Here is a 15,837-nt window from a genome sequence, read left to right on the forward strand (position 1 = left end):
ATGTGTTAGAGTCTGAGATGTGTTAGAGTCTGAGATGTGTTAGAGTCTGAGATGTGTCTGAGTCTGAGATGTGTCTGAGTCTGAGATGTGTCTGAGTCTGAGATGTGTCTGAGTCTGAGATGTGTCTGAGTCTGAGATGTGTCTGAGTCTGAGATGTGTTTGAGTCTGAGATGTGTTCGAGTCTGAGATGTGTTCGAGTCTGAGATGTGTTCGAGTCTGAGATGTGTTCGAGTCTGAGATGTGTTCGAGTCTGAGATGTGTTCGAGTCTGAGATGTGTTCGAGTCTGAGATGTGTTCGAGTCTGAGATGTGTCTGAGTCTGAGATGTGTCTGAGTCTGAGATGTGTCTGAGTCTGAGATGTGTCTGAGTCTGAGATGTGTCTGAGTCTGAGATGTGTCTGAGTCTGAGATGTGTCTGAGTCTGAGATGTGTTCGAGTCTGAGATGTGTTCGAGTCTGAGATGTGTTCGAGTCTGAGATGTGTTCGAGTCTGAGATGTGTTCGAGTCTGAGATGTGTTCGAGTCTGAGATGTGTTCGAGTCTGAGATGTGTTCGAGTCCGAGATGTGTTCGAGTCCGAGATGTGTTCGAGTCCGAGATGTGTTCGAGTCCGAGATGTGTTCGAGTCTGAGATGTGTTCGAGTCTGAGATGTGTTCGAGTCTGAGATGTGTCTGAGTCTGAGATGTGTCTGAGTCTGAGATGTGTTTGAGTCTGAGATGTGTTCGAGTCTGAGATGTGTTCGAGTCTGAGATGTGTTCGAGTCTGAGATGTGTTCGAGTCTGAGATGTGTTCGAGTCTGAGATGTGTTCGAGTCTGAGATGTGCTTGAGTCTGAGATGTGCTTGAGTCTGAGATGTGCTTGAGTCTGAGATGTGTTTGAGTCTGAGATGTGTTTGAGTCTGAGATGTGTTTGAGTCTGAGATGTGTTTGAGTCTGAGATGTGTTTGAGTCTGAGATGTGCTTGAGTCTGAGATGTGCTTGAGTCTGAGATGTGTTTGAGTCTGAGATGTGTTTGAGTCTGAGATGTGTTTGAGTCTGAGATGTGTTTGAGTCTGAGATGTGTCTGAGTCTGAGATGTGTCTGAGTCTGAGATGTGTCTGAGTCTGAGATGTGTCTGAGTCTGAGATGTGTTTGAGTCTGAGATGTGTTTGAGTCTGAGATGTGTTTGAGTCTGAGATGTGCTTGAGTCTGAGATGTGCTTGAGTCTGAGATGTGCTTGAGTCTGAGATGTGTTTGAGTCTGAGATGTGTTTGAGTCTGAGATGTGTTTGAGTCTGAGATGTGTTTGAGTCTGAGATGTGTTTGAGTCTGAGATGTGTTTGAGTCTGAGATGTGTTTGAGTCTGAGATGTGTTAGAGTCTGAGATGTGTTTGAGTCTGAGATGTGTTTGAGTCTGAGATGTGTTTGAGTCTGAGATGTGTTTGAGTCTGAGATGTGTTTGAGTCTGAGATGTGTTTGAGTCTGAGATGTGTTTGAGTCTGAGATGTGCTTGAGTCTGAGATGTGCTTGAGTCTGAGATGTGTTTGAGTCTGAGATGTGTTTGAGTCTGAGATGTGTTTGAGTCTGAGATGTGTTAGAGTCTGAGATGTGCTTGAGTCTGAGATGTGCTTGAGTCTGAGATGTGCTTGAGTCTGAGATGTGTTTGAGTCTGAGATGTGTTTGAGTCTGAGATGTGCTTGAGTCTGAGATGTGTTTGAGTCTGAGATGTGTTTGAGTCTGAGATGTGTTTGAGTCTGAGATGTGCTTGAGTCTGAGATGTGCTTGAGTCTGAGATGTGTTTGAGTCTGAGATGTGTTTGAGTCTGAGATGTGTTTGAGTCTGAGATGTGTTTGAGTCTGAGATGTGTTTGAGTCTGAGATGTGTTAGAGTCTGAGATGTGCTTGAGTCTGAGATGTGCTTGAGTCTGAGATGTGTTTGAGTCTGAGATGTGTTTGAGTCTGAGATGTGTTTGAGTCTGAGATGTGCTTGAGTCTGAGATGTGTCTGAGTCTGAGATGTGCTTGAGTCTGAGATGTGTTAGAGTCTGAGATGTGCTTGAGTCTGAGATGTGCTTGAGTCTGAGATGTGTTAGAGTCTGAGATGTGTTAGAGTCTGAGATGTGTTAGAGTCTGAGATGTGTTAGAGTCTGAGATGTGTCTGAGTCTGAGATGTGTCTGAGTCTGAGATGTGTCTGAGTCTGAGATGTGTCTGAGTCTGAGATGTGTTTGAGTCTGAGATGTGTTTGAGTCTGAGATGTGTTTGAGTCTGAGATGTGTTAGAGTCTGAGATGTGCTTGAGTCTGAGATGTGCTTGAGTCTGAGATGTGTTTGAGTCTGAGATGTGTTTGAGTCTGAGATGTGTTTGAGTCTGAGATGTGTTTGAGTCTGAGATGTGCTTGAGTCTGAGATGTGTCTGAGTCTGAGATGTGCTTGAGTCTGAGATGTGTTAGAGTCTGAGATGTGCTTGAGTCTGAGATGTGTTTGAGTCTGAGATGTGTTAGAGTCTGAGATGTGTTAGAGTCTGAGATGTGTTAGAGTCTGAGATGTGTCTGAGTCTGAGATGTGTCTGAGTCTGAGATGTGTCTGAGTCTGAGATGTGCCTGAGTCTGAGATGTGTCTGAGTCTGAGATGTGTCTGAGTCTGAGATGTGTTTGAGTCTGAGATGTGTTTGAGTCTGAGATGTGTTTGAGTCTGAGATGTGTTTGAGTCTGAGATGTGTTTGAGTCTGAGATGTGTTCGAGTCTGAGATGTGTTCGAGTCTGAGATGTGCTTGTGTTCGAGCAGGACGGAGTACGGCCGCAGGAACAGGACCGCCTTCAGGATTCAAGTGGAAAAAGGTCCAAATTACTTGAAACTGTTGTGTTATTATTATTATATGAAAACTGTGTTAGAGCAGGGGTTTCCGATCCGGGAGGGACGCCGGCCGTGGAGAAGATTACAAACAAACAAATAAGACTAAGATAAATGATACATTTAAATCTAATTAAAATTAATTTAGTAAGTTATTAGTCTATTCCATCGATTAAATTAGATTAAAATCATTTAAAAAAAATCATTCAAATAAAAAAAATTGTTTGCAATTAAATCGATTGAATTAAAATAAATGAATAAAAATCGGACTAAAATAAATATAGAATAAAAATAAAAATGTTGGTTATTAATCTATTAAATCGAATAAATTATATTAAAATAAATAAAAAATTAATTGTATAAATAAATGTTTTATTAAAATTAAATAAATAAATAGTAGAAATTGGTAGAAGTAAATAAAATAAATTTGTTTAAAATAAATAAATAAAATGTGATTAAAATAACATCTTAGTTATCTATTAAATCGATTAAATTAGATAAAAATAAATGAAGAAATGTGATTAAAAAATAGTAGTTATTATTCTATAACAGTTGTGGCCAGAGTTATTGTGGCCGATGTGTTTTGGAGAACTTTTATTTCATATTGTGATTTACCTTTATTTTACCTCAATGAAAGGTCCGATTTTTGAGATTTTATTTATTTGTTTTAATTTAATTTTTAAATAAAAGATCAAAAAGATAAACAATGCTGATTTATAGAGTGACAATAATTCTCTCCACATCTGTATATCGATTCAAGTAGATTAAACACTTTTTTAATTATATAAATAAATATAAATTTGATTAAAATGTAATAAATAGACAAAATACATTTATAGTGACTAGAAGTAAATAATTACATTAGATTCAAATAAATTAGTAAAAATGTATTAGTTGTTAATCTATTATAAATGATAATAATCAACCGAGTATAAAACCAAACATTGCACTAACTTAACCAACGTAAAATCAAAGAGGGCATAACGTGTGTGTGTGTGTGTGTGTGTGTGTGTGTGTGTTGGGGAGGTCTGAGGAGTAAAGTGCATGTATTTAAATTGCAAGAAACAATGTGTGATGAAACGGGTTGAACGCGTTAGAGCAGTGTCAGTGTGTGTGCATGCCAAGGAAACGCTTTGAGCTGTTGGTGGTAAAGTGTGTTTGATTGTGTGTGTGTAGTGTATGCAGTGATATGCAGCGAGTCTGACATCTGTGTCCTGGAGAACACACACCTGGCCAAGCGAGCGCGGCGCAGCCGAGAGGACGGGTACGACAGCACACACACTCTCCATCATCAGCAGTGTTCCTGCTGCGTGCTCCTAACACACACTCTCCATCATCAGCAGTGTTCCTGCTGCGTGCTCCTAACACACACTCTCCATCATCAGCAGTGTTCCTCCTGTGTGCTCCTAACGCTGTTGTGTGTTTCAGGGACGCCAGCGAGGGCAGCACTGACAGCGAGGACGAGGTCCCCGAACACGAGGTAACTCCACAACACCAGACACATCACATCTCCCTCCAGGCGGGACGCAGCCGCGCGCACATCACCCTTCAGATTGAGCTAATTGAAAATACGCCCGATGGAAACATGTATATCGCAACTCGTGTATCACAAAACAGTTTCACGCTCGCATGAGGGGTCTTCAAGGACTTCGAAACAGGAATATAAAACCCTGCAGTGGAAACAGCTTTTGCGCATGTACAGTCTCCTGTCGTAGATGATGTGTGTGTGTGGACAGAAGACGAGACGAGTTCTTTATTAAACTCATGAAAGACAGAAGTATTACAGGAATACTGGATTCTAAACCACAGAAACGCCACAGTTTATCAAGAGCTTGAAGCAGAACTGAGGAGAATCTCCCAGAAACTCCTCACACGCGCCGCTCACAGTCTTACACCGTGTCCTAACTACAGGCGCCGCGCGATAAAAGGCTTATTTTCAATGTTCATCAGAGTGTTTGTGCTAACCAGCCGCGACGTCGCGCTCGAACAACAAACAAAGTGTGGCGATGATGATCTCAGGCACTGTTTATGTCCTTTATTTACCGTTAAAAGCGTGTCATGTGACTCTGAATATCAGTTAGAGCTCCAGCTTAAAAGCAACAATGGATAATTCGCCTCAGATCTTGAAATTAAACAAATGGAAACAAGAACGTTCAAACTGTGAACAAACAAGTGTATTCTTTGACACAGATTGTTTAGTAACTCAGTAGCCTATGTGTTTGAATAATGTTTAAATGGTGTAATATTTGTGAATTTGATTATGTACTTATCCATGTTCTTGCGAGTGCCGTCAGGATTGCTCTCCGGTGCCGCTAGACTCCGCCCACACACTGCTCTGATTGGCTGTGGGTTTTGAGTGATTTTGATGCATCTCGCGTCGCCGTCTAGTGGCGTCTAAATAGACAAATTATTTGTTGCTGGAATCTTATCGCATCGCGTCAGGTTAGGACACAGTGTAAGAGTCTTTCCTTGGCATTAATGCTGAATAACACACACACGTCTCCATCCGTTAATAATAATAATGTCTAGTGCGGTGGCTGAGATACACAAACCCACTAACATCCGTCGCCATGATGTTTGCGATGACTTATCATGAGAGGAAAAAAATATGTTTTAGTCAGATCGGTTAATGGAAACGCCGCCGTCGTTTCGCAATAGTTCTCCATCAAACGACTCTGTTTAGCTTAGCTCTGTAATGTAGCACAGCTCCTGGTAAGCGTGTGTGTGTGTGTGTGTGTGTGTGTGTGTGTGTGTGTGTGTGTGTGTGTGTGTCTCGACAGCACACGAACCTGATGAACAGCTCTCTGACGTCCCTGTACCAGAGCGGAGCGAGCGGCTCGACGCCTCGGAGGAGCGAGGGCTGGGTCCTGGACCACACAGGAGAACCACAGGACAACATCTGCATCGACCTGTGTGAGGACGAGGCCGCCAGCACTGCGGTACACACAGCCTTCACACACACTCACACACACCCAGAACACACACTCACACACACCCAGAACACACACAGCCTTCCGCCAGCACTGCGGTACACACAGCCTTCACACACACTCACACACACCCAGAACACACACTCACACACACCCAGAACACACACAGCCTTCCGCCAGCACTGCGGTACACACAGCCTTCACACACACTCACACACACCCAGAACACACACTCACACACACCCAGAACACACACAGCCTTCCGCCAGCACTGCGGTACACACAGCCTTCACACACACTCACACACACGCAGAACACACACTCACACACACCCAGAACACACACAGCCTTCCGCCAGCACTGCGGTACACACAGCCTTCACACACACTCACACACACCCAGAACACACACTCACACACACCCAGAACACACACAGCCTTCCGCCAGCACTGCGGTACACACAGCCTTCACACACACTCACACACACCCAGAACACACACTCACACACACCCAGAACACACACAGCCTTCCGCCAGCACTGCGGTACACACAGCCTTCACACACACTCACACACACGCAGAACACACACTCACACACACCCAGAACACACACAGCCTTCCGCCAGCACTGCGGTACACACAGCCTTCACACACACTCAGACACACCCAGAACACACACTCACACACACCCAGAACACACACCCAGAACACACACTCACACACACCCAGAACACACACAGCCTTCCGCCAGCACTGCGGTACACACAGCCTTCACACACACTCACACACACCCAGAACACACACACTCACACACACCCAGAACACACACTCAGAACACACACTCACACACACCCAGAACACACACAGCCTTCCGCCAGCACTGCGGTACACACAGCCTTCACACACACTCACACACACCCAGAACACACACTCACACACACCCAGAACACACACCCAGAACACACACTCACACACACCCAGAACACACACAGCCTTCACACACACTCACACACACCCAGAACACACACTCACACACACCCAGAACACACACAGCCTTCCGCCAGCACTGCGGTACACACAGCCTTCACACACACTCAGACACACCCAGAACACACACTCACACACACACAGAACACACACAGCCTTCCGCCAGCACTGCGGTACACACAGCCTTCACACACACTCAGACACACCCAGAACACACACTCACACACACCCAGAACACACACTCACACACACCCAGAACACACACAGCCTTCCGCCAGCACTGCGGTACACACAGCCTTCACACACACTCAGAACACACACTCACACACACCCAGAACACAAGGGGGGTGCACCTGAGACCCACAGTGACAGCTGCTGTTAGACTCTAAAATGGAGAGCGACTGGAGTGACGCAAGTAGCTTTGCAACAGAGCGGTCATTTGAAGTCGAGGACTTTTCTCCCCCGCCTTCACCTGAAGTGGAGGATGTTGAATTGTCTGTGGACACAGGGCCAGAGCCATATCAGTTCCAGCCGCTAGCTCAAACTGCGTTCTTAACCGTGCGTTCACACCGCCGCCGGCGAGAGCGTCAAAGTGGCCGGAAGCCATTCAGTTTCAATGAGAACCGGCGGTGAGCTCCGGCGAGGGCGGCGTGGCGCGGCGCGTTTTGGGCGGTGAGGAGAAGTTGAAGCCAGGTCAACTTTATGGTAATGAGCTATGACGCGGTTTGGCGGCAACCAATCGGAATTTAGAAGTGCTCCGTTTGAGAGGATTCCAGGGAACGCAGTCCTGCAAACTTTGGTTCCGACCACATTAGTTCCCAAGCAAAATAGAGGAGAGGTTGATCTTTTTAATTTGATAAGAAGGCGCGCAACACTATTATAGGCAAGATTTTTGGTTTGGAAGGCTTGTTTTTCAGCGGGAATGCAAATTAGATTAGCACTTAACCATGAACACAAAAGCCACACCACACAAATGGCTTTTAATTGTTAAACTATAATTGTTAAGTTCTTTCCATCGATCAATTTATTACTTTCACATTTAAAAGATTCCATGAGGTTCACCTATACCTACTTTGTCAGTCTGCAAAAATATCGATCGACATGCTTGTTTGCTTTGCGGCCCCTTTAAATACAGTTAAATACAGAGCGTCCACAAATCTTTCCACGGCGTCGTTGGCAGGGTGGCGAGAGTAAATTTTACTCTCGCACAGTAACTCCCGCATCACGATCGGCATCCGACGATGCTAGCGAGAATATTTTTTTCCAGGATTATTATTACTATTACGTTCAGTATATTTTGCTGCTATGTGAAAAAAAATCCAGCAAATCGCGCCGGCGTGTTTGCCGACACCAGAGGGTTAACTTTAGCCTAATAGGAAGGAACTTAAATTGTGATTAAAAATATATGCTCACTCGCATCCTGACGCCGCTGCGGTGGTGGAGTCCATGCAGTAAGAGCAGCGTTTGGCACTGCGTCGCTTCTCAGCGCGAGCTGTGTGGAGAAGCCCATTTCCACCTCCATTGCGTTGGAGAAGCAACCCCGCGTAAAATGCAGGTTGCACACAGCGATAGACGGGAACTCTGGCGCCTAATTTCCAAGTCTAGTGGAAAGTTATGCAGTCCAGCAGTGCTGTTGCAGCCAGCAACACTACACCTACGTACCATCCTAACCAGTGTACTAAATACAGATAAAGCTAATGCTAAAAATCTTTGCTAATATACGCTATCCTGATTGTTTTCAATACTCGTAATTCCAACTCCTGACTCGCTACAGTAGTTTTGACGGAACCAGATGCTTTTATACCAGGGGCTGCCAAGGGCGTGGTGAGCTCGCAGCAAGGGCGTGACAGAGTACCCTACGTCACAGAGTACCCTACGTCACAGAGTACCCTACGTCACAGAGTACCCTACGTCACAGAGTGCCCTACGCCACAGAGTGCCCTACGCCACAGAGTGCCCTACGCCACAGAGTGCCCTACGCCACAGAGTGCCCTACGCCACAGAGTGCCCTACGCCACAGAGTGCCCTACGCCACAGAGTGCCCTACGCCACAGAGTGCCCTACGCCACAGAGTGCCCTACGCCACAGAGTGCCCTACGCCACAGAGTGCCCTACGCCACAGAGTGCCCTACGTCACAGAGTGCCCTACGTCACAGAGTGCCCTACGCCACAGAGTGCCCTACGCCACAGAGTGCCCTACGTCAGAGAGTGCCCTACGTCAGAGAGTGCCCTACGTCAGAGAGTGCCCTACGTCAGAGAGTGCCCTACGCCACAGAGTGCCCTACGTCACAGAGTGCCCTACGTCAGAGAGTGCCCTACGCCACAGAGTGCCCTACGTCAGAGAGTGCCCTACGTCAGAGAGTGCCCTACGTCAGAGAGTGCCCTACGCCGCAGAGTGCCCTACGCCGCAGAGTGCCCTACGCCGCAGAGTGCCCTACGCCGCAGAGTGCCCTACGCCGCAGAGTGCCCTACGCCGCAGAGTGCCCTACGCCGCAGAGTGCCCTACGCCGCAGAGTGCCCTACGCCGCAGAGTGCCCTACGCCGCAGAGTGCCCTACGCCGCAGAGTGCCCTACGCCGCAGAGTGCCCTACGCCGCAGAGTGCCCTACGCCGCAGAGTGCCCTACGCCGCAGAGTGCCCTACGCCGCAGAGTGCCCTACGCCGCAGAGTGCCCTACGCCGCAGAGTGCCCTACGCCGCAGAGTGCCCTACGCCGCAGAGTGCCCTACGCCGCAGAGTGCCCTACGCCGCAGAGTGCCCTACGCCGCAGAGTGCCCTACGCCGCAGAGTGCCCTACGCCGCAGAGTGCCCTACGCCGCAGAGTGCCCTACGCCGCAGAGTGCCCTACGCCGCAGAGTGCCCTACGCCGCAGAGTGCCCTACGCCGCAGAGTGCCCTACGCCGCAGAGTGCCCTACGCCGCAGAGTGCCCTACGCCGCAGAGTGCCCTACGCCGCAGAGTGCCCTACGCCGCAGAGTGCCCTACGCCGCAGAGTGCCCTACGCCGCAGAGTGCCCTACGCCGCAGAGTGCCCTACGCCGCAGAGTGCCCTACGCCGCAGAGTGCCCTACGCCGCAGAGTGCCCTACGCCGCAGAGTGCCCTACGCCGCAGAGTGCCCTACGCCGCAGAGTGCCCTACGCCGCAGAGTGCCCTACGCCGCAGAGTGCCCTACGCCGCAGAGTGCCCTACGCCGCAGAGTGCCCTACGCCGCAGAGTGCCCTACGCCGCAGAGTGCCCTACGCCGCAGAGTGCCCTACGCCGCAGAGTGCCCTACGCCGCAGAGTGCCCTACGCCGCAGAGTGCCCTACGCCGCAGAGTGCCCTACGCCGCAGAGTGCCCTACGCCGCAGAGTGCCCTACGCCGCAGAGTGCCCTACGCCGCAGAGTGCCCTACGCCGCAGAGTGCCCTACGCCGCAGAGTGCCCTACGCCGCAGAGTGCCCTACGCCGCAGAGTGCCCTACGCCGCAGAGTGCCCTACGCCGCAGAGTGCCCTACGCCGCAGAGTGCCCTACGCCGCAGAGTGCCCTACGCCGCAGAGTGCCCTACGCCGCAGAGTGCCCTACGCCGCAGAGTGCCCTACGCCGCAGAGTGCCCTACGCCGCAGAGTGCCCTACGCCGCAGAGTGCCCTACGCCGCAGAGTGCCCTACGCCGCAGAGTGCCCTACGCCGCAGAGTGCCCTACGCCGCAGAGTGCCCTACGCCGCAGAGTGCCCTACTCCAGGAGCTTTCCGTTTAACCTGAAGAGGGCAGCACTCAGACGTTTTTACACCATATATTTGAAAATTAAAACACTTTAAACCCAAATGTCAAAAAATTTACTCAAATCAATGAACAGCATTTATGAAGCTCCATTCTTACAGATCATTAACTAAAAAAAGTTGTTTTAATGTTTAGTTACCCTTTAAATGACTAGATTTGATCAATTAATAAATAGTAATTTAAGCACATTCCTCACATTCTTTCAACTTAAATCCAAAATAACTCACAATTTCATGCATAACCCTTTTAATTCAGCTCTAAATATCTTACATTGTGTGTCTTTCCCGACCTCGTGTAAAAAAAAACAAAAAAACAATCATGATATTTCATGACTCTAGATGGGCTTATAGCTCTATAGACCTTATTCGCAAACACCGGAAGTAGCTAACCGCGGCCATATTGTTGACATGACAACTGTCCTGCTGCCCCTAGCCGCGCACAGATTTGAGTTGAGGGGAGCAGTAGCCTGGCTTCATCTCGTCGGTATCAAGAGAAGATAATGATATTATTTGATGTGGGTCCACCACACCAATCAAGCTTAAAGTCCCTGTAAAGGCAATTTTAACAAAACATTCTAAACACATTCTAAAGGTTAGAAATGTATTGCTAAAACATATTACAAAGACTGTGAACTGTGAAGTACTGAATTGTGGAGTTAGACCGTTAAACAGTTTTTCACCCTGGCAATTTCACGGATTTTTTGGGCGGGTCTAAAACAGGGCTCGATGACGCACTGGAGCTCTTGGACACGCCCCTACTCGATGACGCACTGATACTGATCCCTCTAACAATATAAATAGAGCACATTCGCATCAGTTTGGCGCTCATTTGCGAGTTACTGTCAGTACTATTATCAGTTACTACAGCCTACAGTTTGCTATCTAGCCATGCCTTCGTCACGGAAATGCGTACTACTTGGATGCAATCATTTGCAAAACAGATCGGTGTCCTTGTTTAAATTTCCTAAAAACGACGACATCAAGAAGAGGTGGATTAATTTTGTGAAGAGCCACCTTGATGGAGAGCTGAGGATCACCAGCCAAACCCGCCTCTGTAGTGATCATTTTACTCGTGATAGTTTTATAAACTTTCGTCGGAGACAACTGGGATTCACAGATAATCCGTTGTTACTGGTGAAAGGTGCCGCACCGACTATCTCTCGCCTCGGCCTTCATCCTCCCGTCCCGCCGACAACTGGCGCCATCATCGGCAATGCGTGCCCACCAATGAGTGTAAGTTGCCTTGTCTAACTTTATTTGTCTAAGTTAGGTTAAGCTAGTTAACGTTTACTTACATATAACTTAGCTAACTTGCATAAAAGGGAGAGAAAAAATTTACCATTCTGTTGCAGAGCGAGGGGGACGATGTTGACTTCCTTGGTCAATGTCTTCTGAATCGGATTCAGGCTCTGGAGGCTCAAACAAATATGGCTTGGTATAACCTAATAACCTAATAAGCTGCTAGGAGCATCCATTTCGGCTGTAGCGGGTCCCGTCGAGTGCAGCTTTCCCGCGAGTGGGCGTGGTTTCAGCGCAGCCAGCGGACACGCCCCCAGCGTTTGAGAGCAGAGAAAACTGCTCATTTTTTCAAGATTTTGATAGCTTATTTTATGTACTTGCCGGCTTTTTTTATCATTCAAATTTGGCTGGGTGGCTAATAACACATTTTTCTGTGGTGTGACAAACTCAGAACACATACTTAATTTTGACTTTACGGGGACTTTAAGTAAAGATCCGTCCTTATTGCCACTTTGCCAGCCGTAACTTATCCGGATGTTTATAACGATCTCGTTCATACAGTATCCGTATACAAACAATGTACCTCAACAAGGCAACATAATGAAAGACACTCGTTTCATTCGTGGAGGTGGAAAAACAAGTTCTTTGTGACATGCAAGATTTGTTGTATTAAAATGTAAATGCAAAGAAAAGGCATGAGAGTCGGTTGTTTTTGTCAATTTTAAGTTTTCATTTAAAATGTTTGCGATTTTAATATAAGTACATGGTTACATATTTGACCACTTGCTTGAGCAACTTAATATATAGAAGTAATGCATGGAATAATTGGCTTACGTTGTTGAAATAGTGAGTATGTGTTAAAATAATGTTTGTGGTATAGCCGCGGATCAGTTACGCACTGCAAACGCAGCATATAAAGCACTATAGCGCGTCCTGCTTCTGTACCGTATACTGCACACGCATTGCACACGGATTGTGTGTGAAACCTGTGGTAAAATGATGGGAACAGTCGGTAACTTATTGCAATCATAAAAACTAACTCCGGGGTTCTTATTGCTGTTGTTAGAACAGCCGTGTATTACACAAGACACCATCACGCTGTTTTAAAAAAAATACAGTGATAATACCATGGATAATTGCGACGCTGCCTCGCTTGTCTATAGCTGGGTTTCAGTCACGTGATTATGATGACGCGCGAAATTCAGATGGAGGGCAGGGAGTGAAGAGCGCAATGGACGAGATGGAGGAAAGTCCGTACTGTACTACTTTACACGCTATTACAAGAGAAAGATATAAACAAAAAATCAAACATATGTTGGACGTGATCCTTGCGTTATGAAGAGGAGCGATTTTTCAACTGAATTGAAAGATTTTCCTGACATCGAGGCGGTAGATATCAGCAACTACATTGTCTTACAGACATACTTTGACTTTACAAAGTTCGGAAACGTTACACGTTACACAAACATAGCCACTTAAGTTGTATTAACTCACCTTTGACGAAGTGATCACTGCACACACGGGCATTTTCCCATCCGGCTCCTCCCGACCGCAGACGTAAGTTTGCAAGCCGTTTTCACGGAGTTTTTCAGTCAATTTCTTTAATTTTCCCCCCTTATGAACAACAACTTTTGGTACACGATAAAAACTCCTCGTGGTTTGATCGATTTAAGTAACCATAAACGATGCAAAACATAGGCATTTTGAGTTTGTTATAGTGCTTTCTAAATACAGCAAATCACTTCCTGCCCTCCATTTGCATTTCGCGCCATGGCAACGCAGTGGCGTGACGTCATATGAAAACAAGCTATTGACAGACTGACAGTTGCCGTGGTTTCTATGTCAACAATATGGCCGCCGCAAACATTGATGACGCAGATCGAATAACATCTATATGGAGCAGAGGAGCTGTTCCGCTGGGTCCTAAAGGCAGTTTCTCTTCAGTGTGCATTCACATACATCACATAATTTTTTGGTATTTTTAGTTTGAATTTTGAGCATTTCTAGGTTTTTCTGTGTGTCCTGATGCATTCCTCGCAGTCCATTCATTCACATGAATCTGCCCTGTAAGCGGACAGATGGGGTATTCCCGTCAATGCGAGTCGTACGTCACTGAAAAAGCAACGGTGGCGAATGATGTCAACTCCAACTGCGATCACATGACTCTGTTAAAAAAAAAAAAATGGAGCGCACCTGGAAGAAAACTGAAATAGAGGTATTTCGCATTTCATGGAAAGAGAGCTCGATTGCATACAGAGAGGCTTTAAAAGCTGCTAGATCTGCTTATTTTTCAACCCTATTAGAAGAAAATAAACATAATCCTAGGAATTTATTTGAAACAGTGGCTAAACTAACGAAAATTAAAGATTCAACCCCAGAAGTGTCCAAGCAATGCAGCAGTAATGACTTTATGACCTTCACTTATAAGATCGATAATATCAGGGAGAAAATTATAACTATGCAACCATCTACCACAGTATCGCATCAGACAGTGCATTGTAGTCTCCCTGAGGAAAAATGCGATTCATTCATTGTTATAGGAGAGGAAGAATTTTCTAAACTCGTTAAATCATCTAAATCAACAACATGTATGTTAGACCCTATACCGACTAAGCTACTGAAAGAGATGCTTCCAGAGGTCATAGATACTCTACTCAATATCATTAATTCATAGTTGTCTCTAGGATATGTACCGAAAACTTTTAAGCTGGCTATTTTTAAAAAACCGCAACTTAATCATACAAAATTAGTCAATTACAGGCCGATCTCGAATCTGCCTTTTCTGTCAAAGATACTAGAAAAAGCAGTATCTTCACAACTGTGTTCCTTTCTAGAAAGAAATGATATCTGCGAGGATCTTCAGTCCGGATTTAGACCGTACCATAGCACTGAGACCGCTCTCATTAGAGTCACAAATGATTTGCTCTTATCATCCGATCGTGGTTGTATCTCTCTATTAGTGTTACTCGATCTTAGTGCTGCATTTGACACCATTGACCACAACATTCTTTTAAATAGACTCAAAAATTATGTTGGCATTAGTGGAATTGCATTAGCATGGTTTAAATCATACTTATCTGACCGTTATCAGTTTGGCAGTAAATGAAGAGATGTCTTATCGATCACAAGTTCAGTATGGCGTACCACAAGGCTCAGTACTAGGACCGCTGCTGTTCACTCTGTACATGCTACCCTTGGGAGATATCATTAGGAAGCATGGCATTAGTTTTCACTGTTATGCCGATGATACTCAGCTGTATATTTCTTCACGCCTCGACGAAACTTACCAATTCACAAAATTAACGGAATGCAGCTGATATAAAAAATTGGATAACTAGTAATTTCCTACGACTAAATTCTGAAAAAACAGAGATTCTAATTATTGGACAAAAAACGTCCTCATGTAATAACCTAGAATACTGTCTAACACTTGATGGCTGCTCTGTCAAGTCTTCGTCGTCGGTTAGGAACCTGTGTGTGTGTGTGTGTGTGTGTGTGTGTGTGTGTGTGTGTGTGCTCTTTGATACCAATCTTTCATTTGAAAGTCACGTGTCTAGTATCTGTAAAACCACACTTTCCATCTTAAAAATATATCTAAATTACGCCATATGCTCTCATTGACGAATGCGGAACAATTAGTTCATGCGTTCATGACATCAAGGCTAGATTACTGTAATGCTCTACTGGGTGGTTGCCCTGCACGCTTAATAAACAAACTACAGCTGGTCCAAAATGCAGAAGCTCGAGTTCTTACCAGAACCAGGAAGTATGACCATAGTAGCCCGGTTCTGTCAACACTGCATTGGCTGCCTATTAAACACTGTATACATTTTAAAATATTGATTACTTACAAAGCACTAAATGGTTTGGTATCCAGATCTGATGAAGGACCTGCGCCTGGACACACAAACACACACACACACACACTCCAGATCTAATGAAGGACCTGCGCCAAGACACACACACCAGATCTCACAATTTTTATCTCACAATTCTGACATTTAATCTCAAAATTCTGACTTTTTATCTAATTTTTTTTTAATTTTTTTGAATTTCATGTTTATATCTCACAATTCTGAGAAAAGATCTCAGAATTGCGAATTT

At 45.9% G+C, this 15,837-nt stretch overlaps 1 protein-coding gene across 1 annotated transcript in view; it reads left to right on the plus strand.

Moving 5' to 3' along the window:
• LOC130103827 (nuclear valosin-containing protein-like) overlaps nucleotides 1–15,837 on the plus strand; it is a 67,832-nt gene that overhangs the window by 18,305 nt on the left and 33,690 nt on the right. Inside the window, exons 3-6 of the mRNA XM_056270154.1 lie at nucleotides 2,758–2,810; nucleotides 4,000–4,087; nucleotides 4,252–4,303; nucleotides 5,604–5,762. Of these exons, the coding sequence (XP_056126129.1) occupies nucleotides 2,758–2,810; nucleotides 4,000–4,087; nucleotides 4,252–4,303; nucleotides 5,604–5,762 (352 nt within the window). The remainder of the gene's footprint in view (nucleotides 1–2,757; nucleotides 2,811–3,999; nucleotides 4,088–4,251; nucleotides 4,304–5,603; nucleotides 5,763–15,837) is intronic.

The sequence above is a fragment of the Rhinichthys klamathensis genome, unplaced genomic scaffold, assembly GCF_029890125.1.
Source record: "Rhinichthys klamathensis goyatoka isolate OS25496 unplaced genomic scaffold, OSU_Roscu_1.1 h1tg000298l_1, whole genome shotgun sequence".
Classification (NCBI taxonomy): domain Eukaryota; kingdom Metazoa; phylum Chordata; class Actinopteri; order Cypriniformes; family Leuciscidae; genus Rhinichthys; species Rhinichthys klamathensis.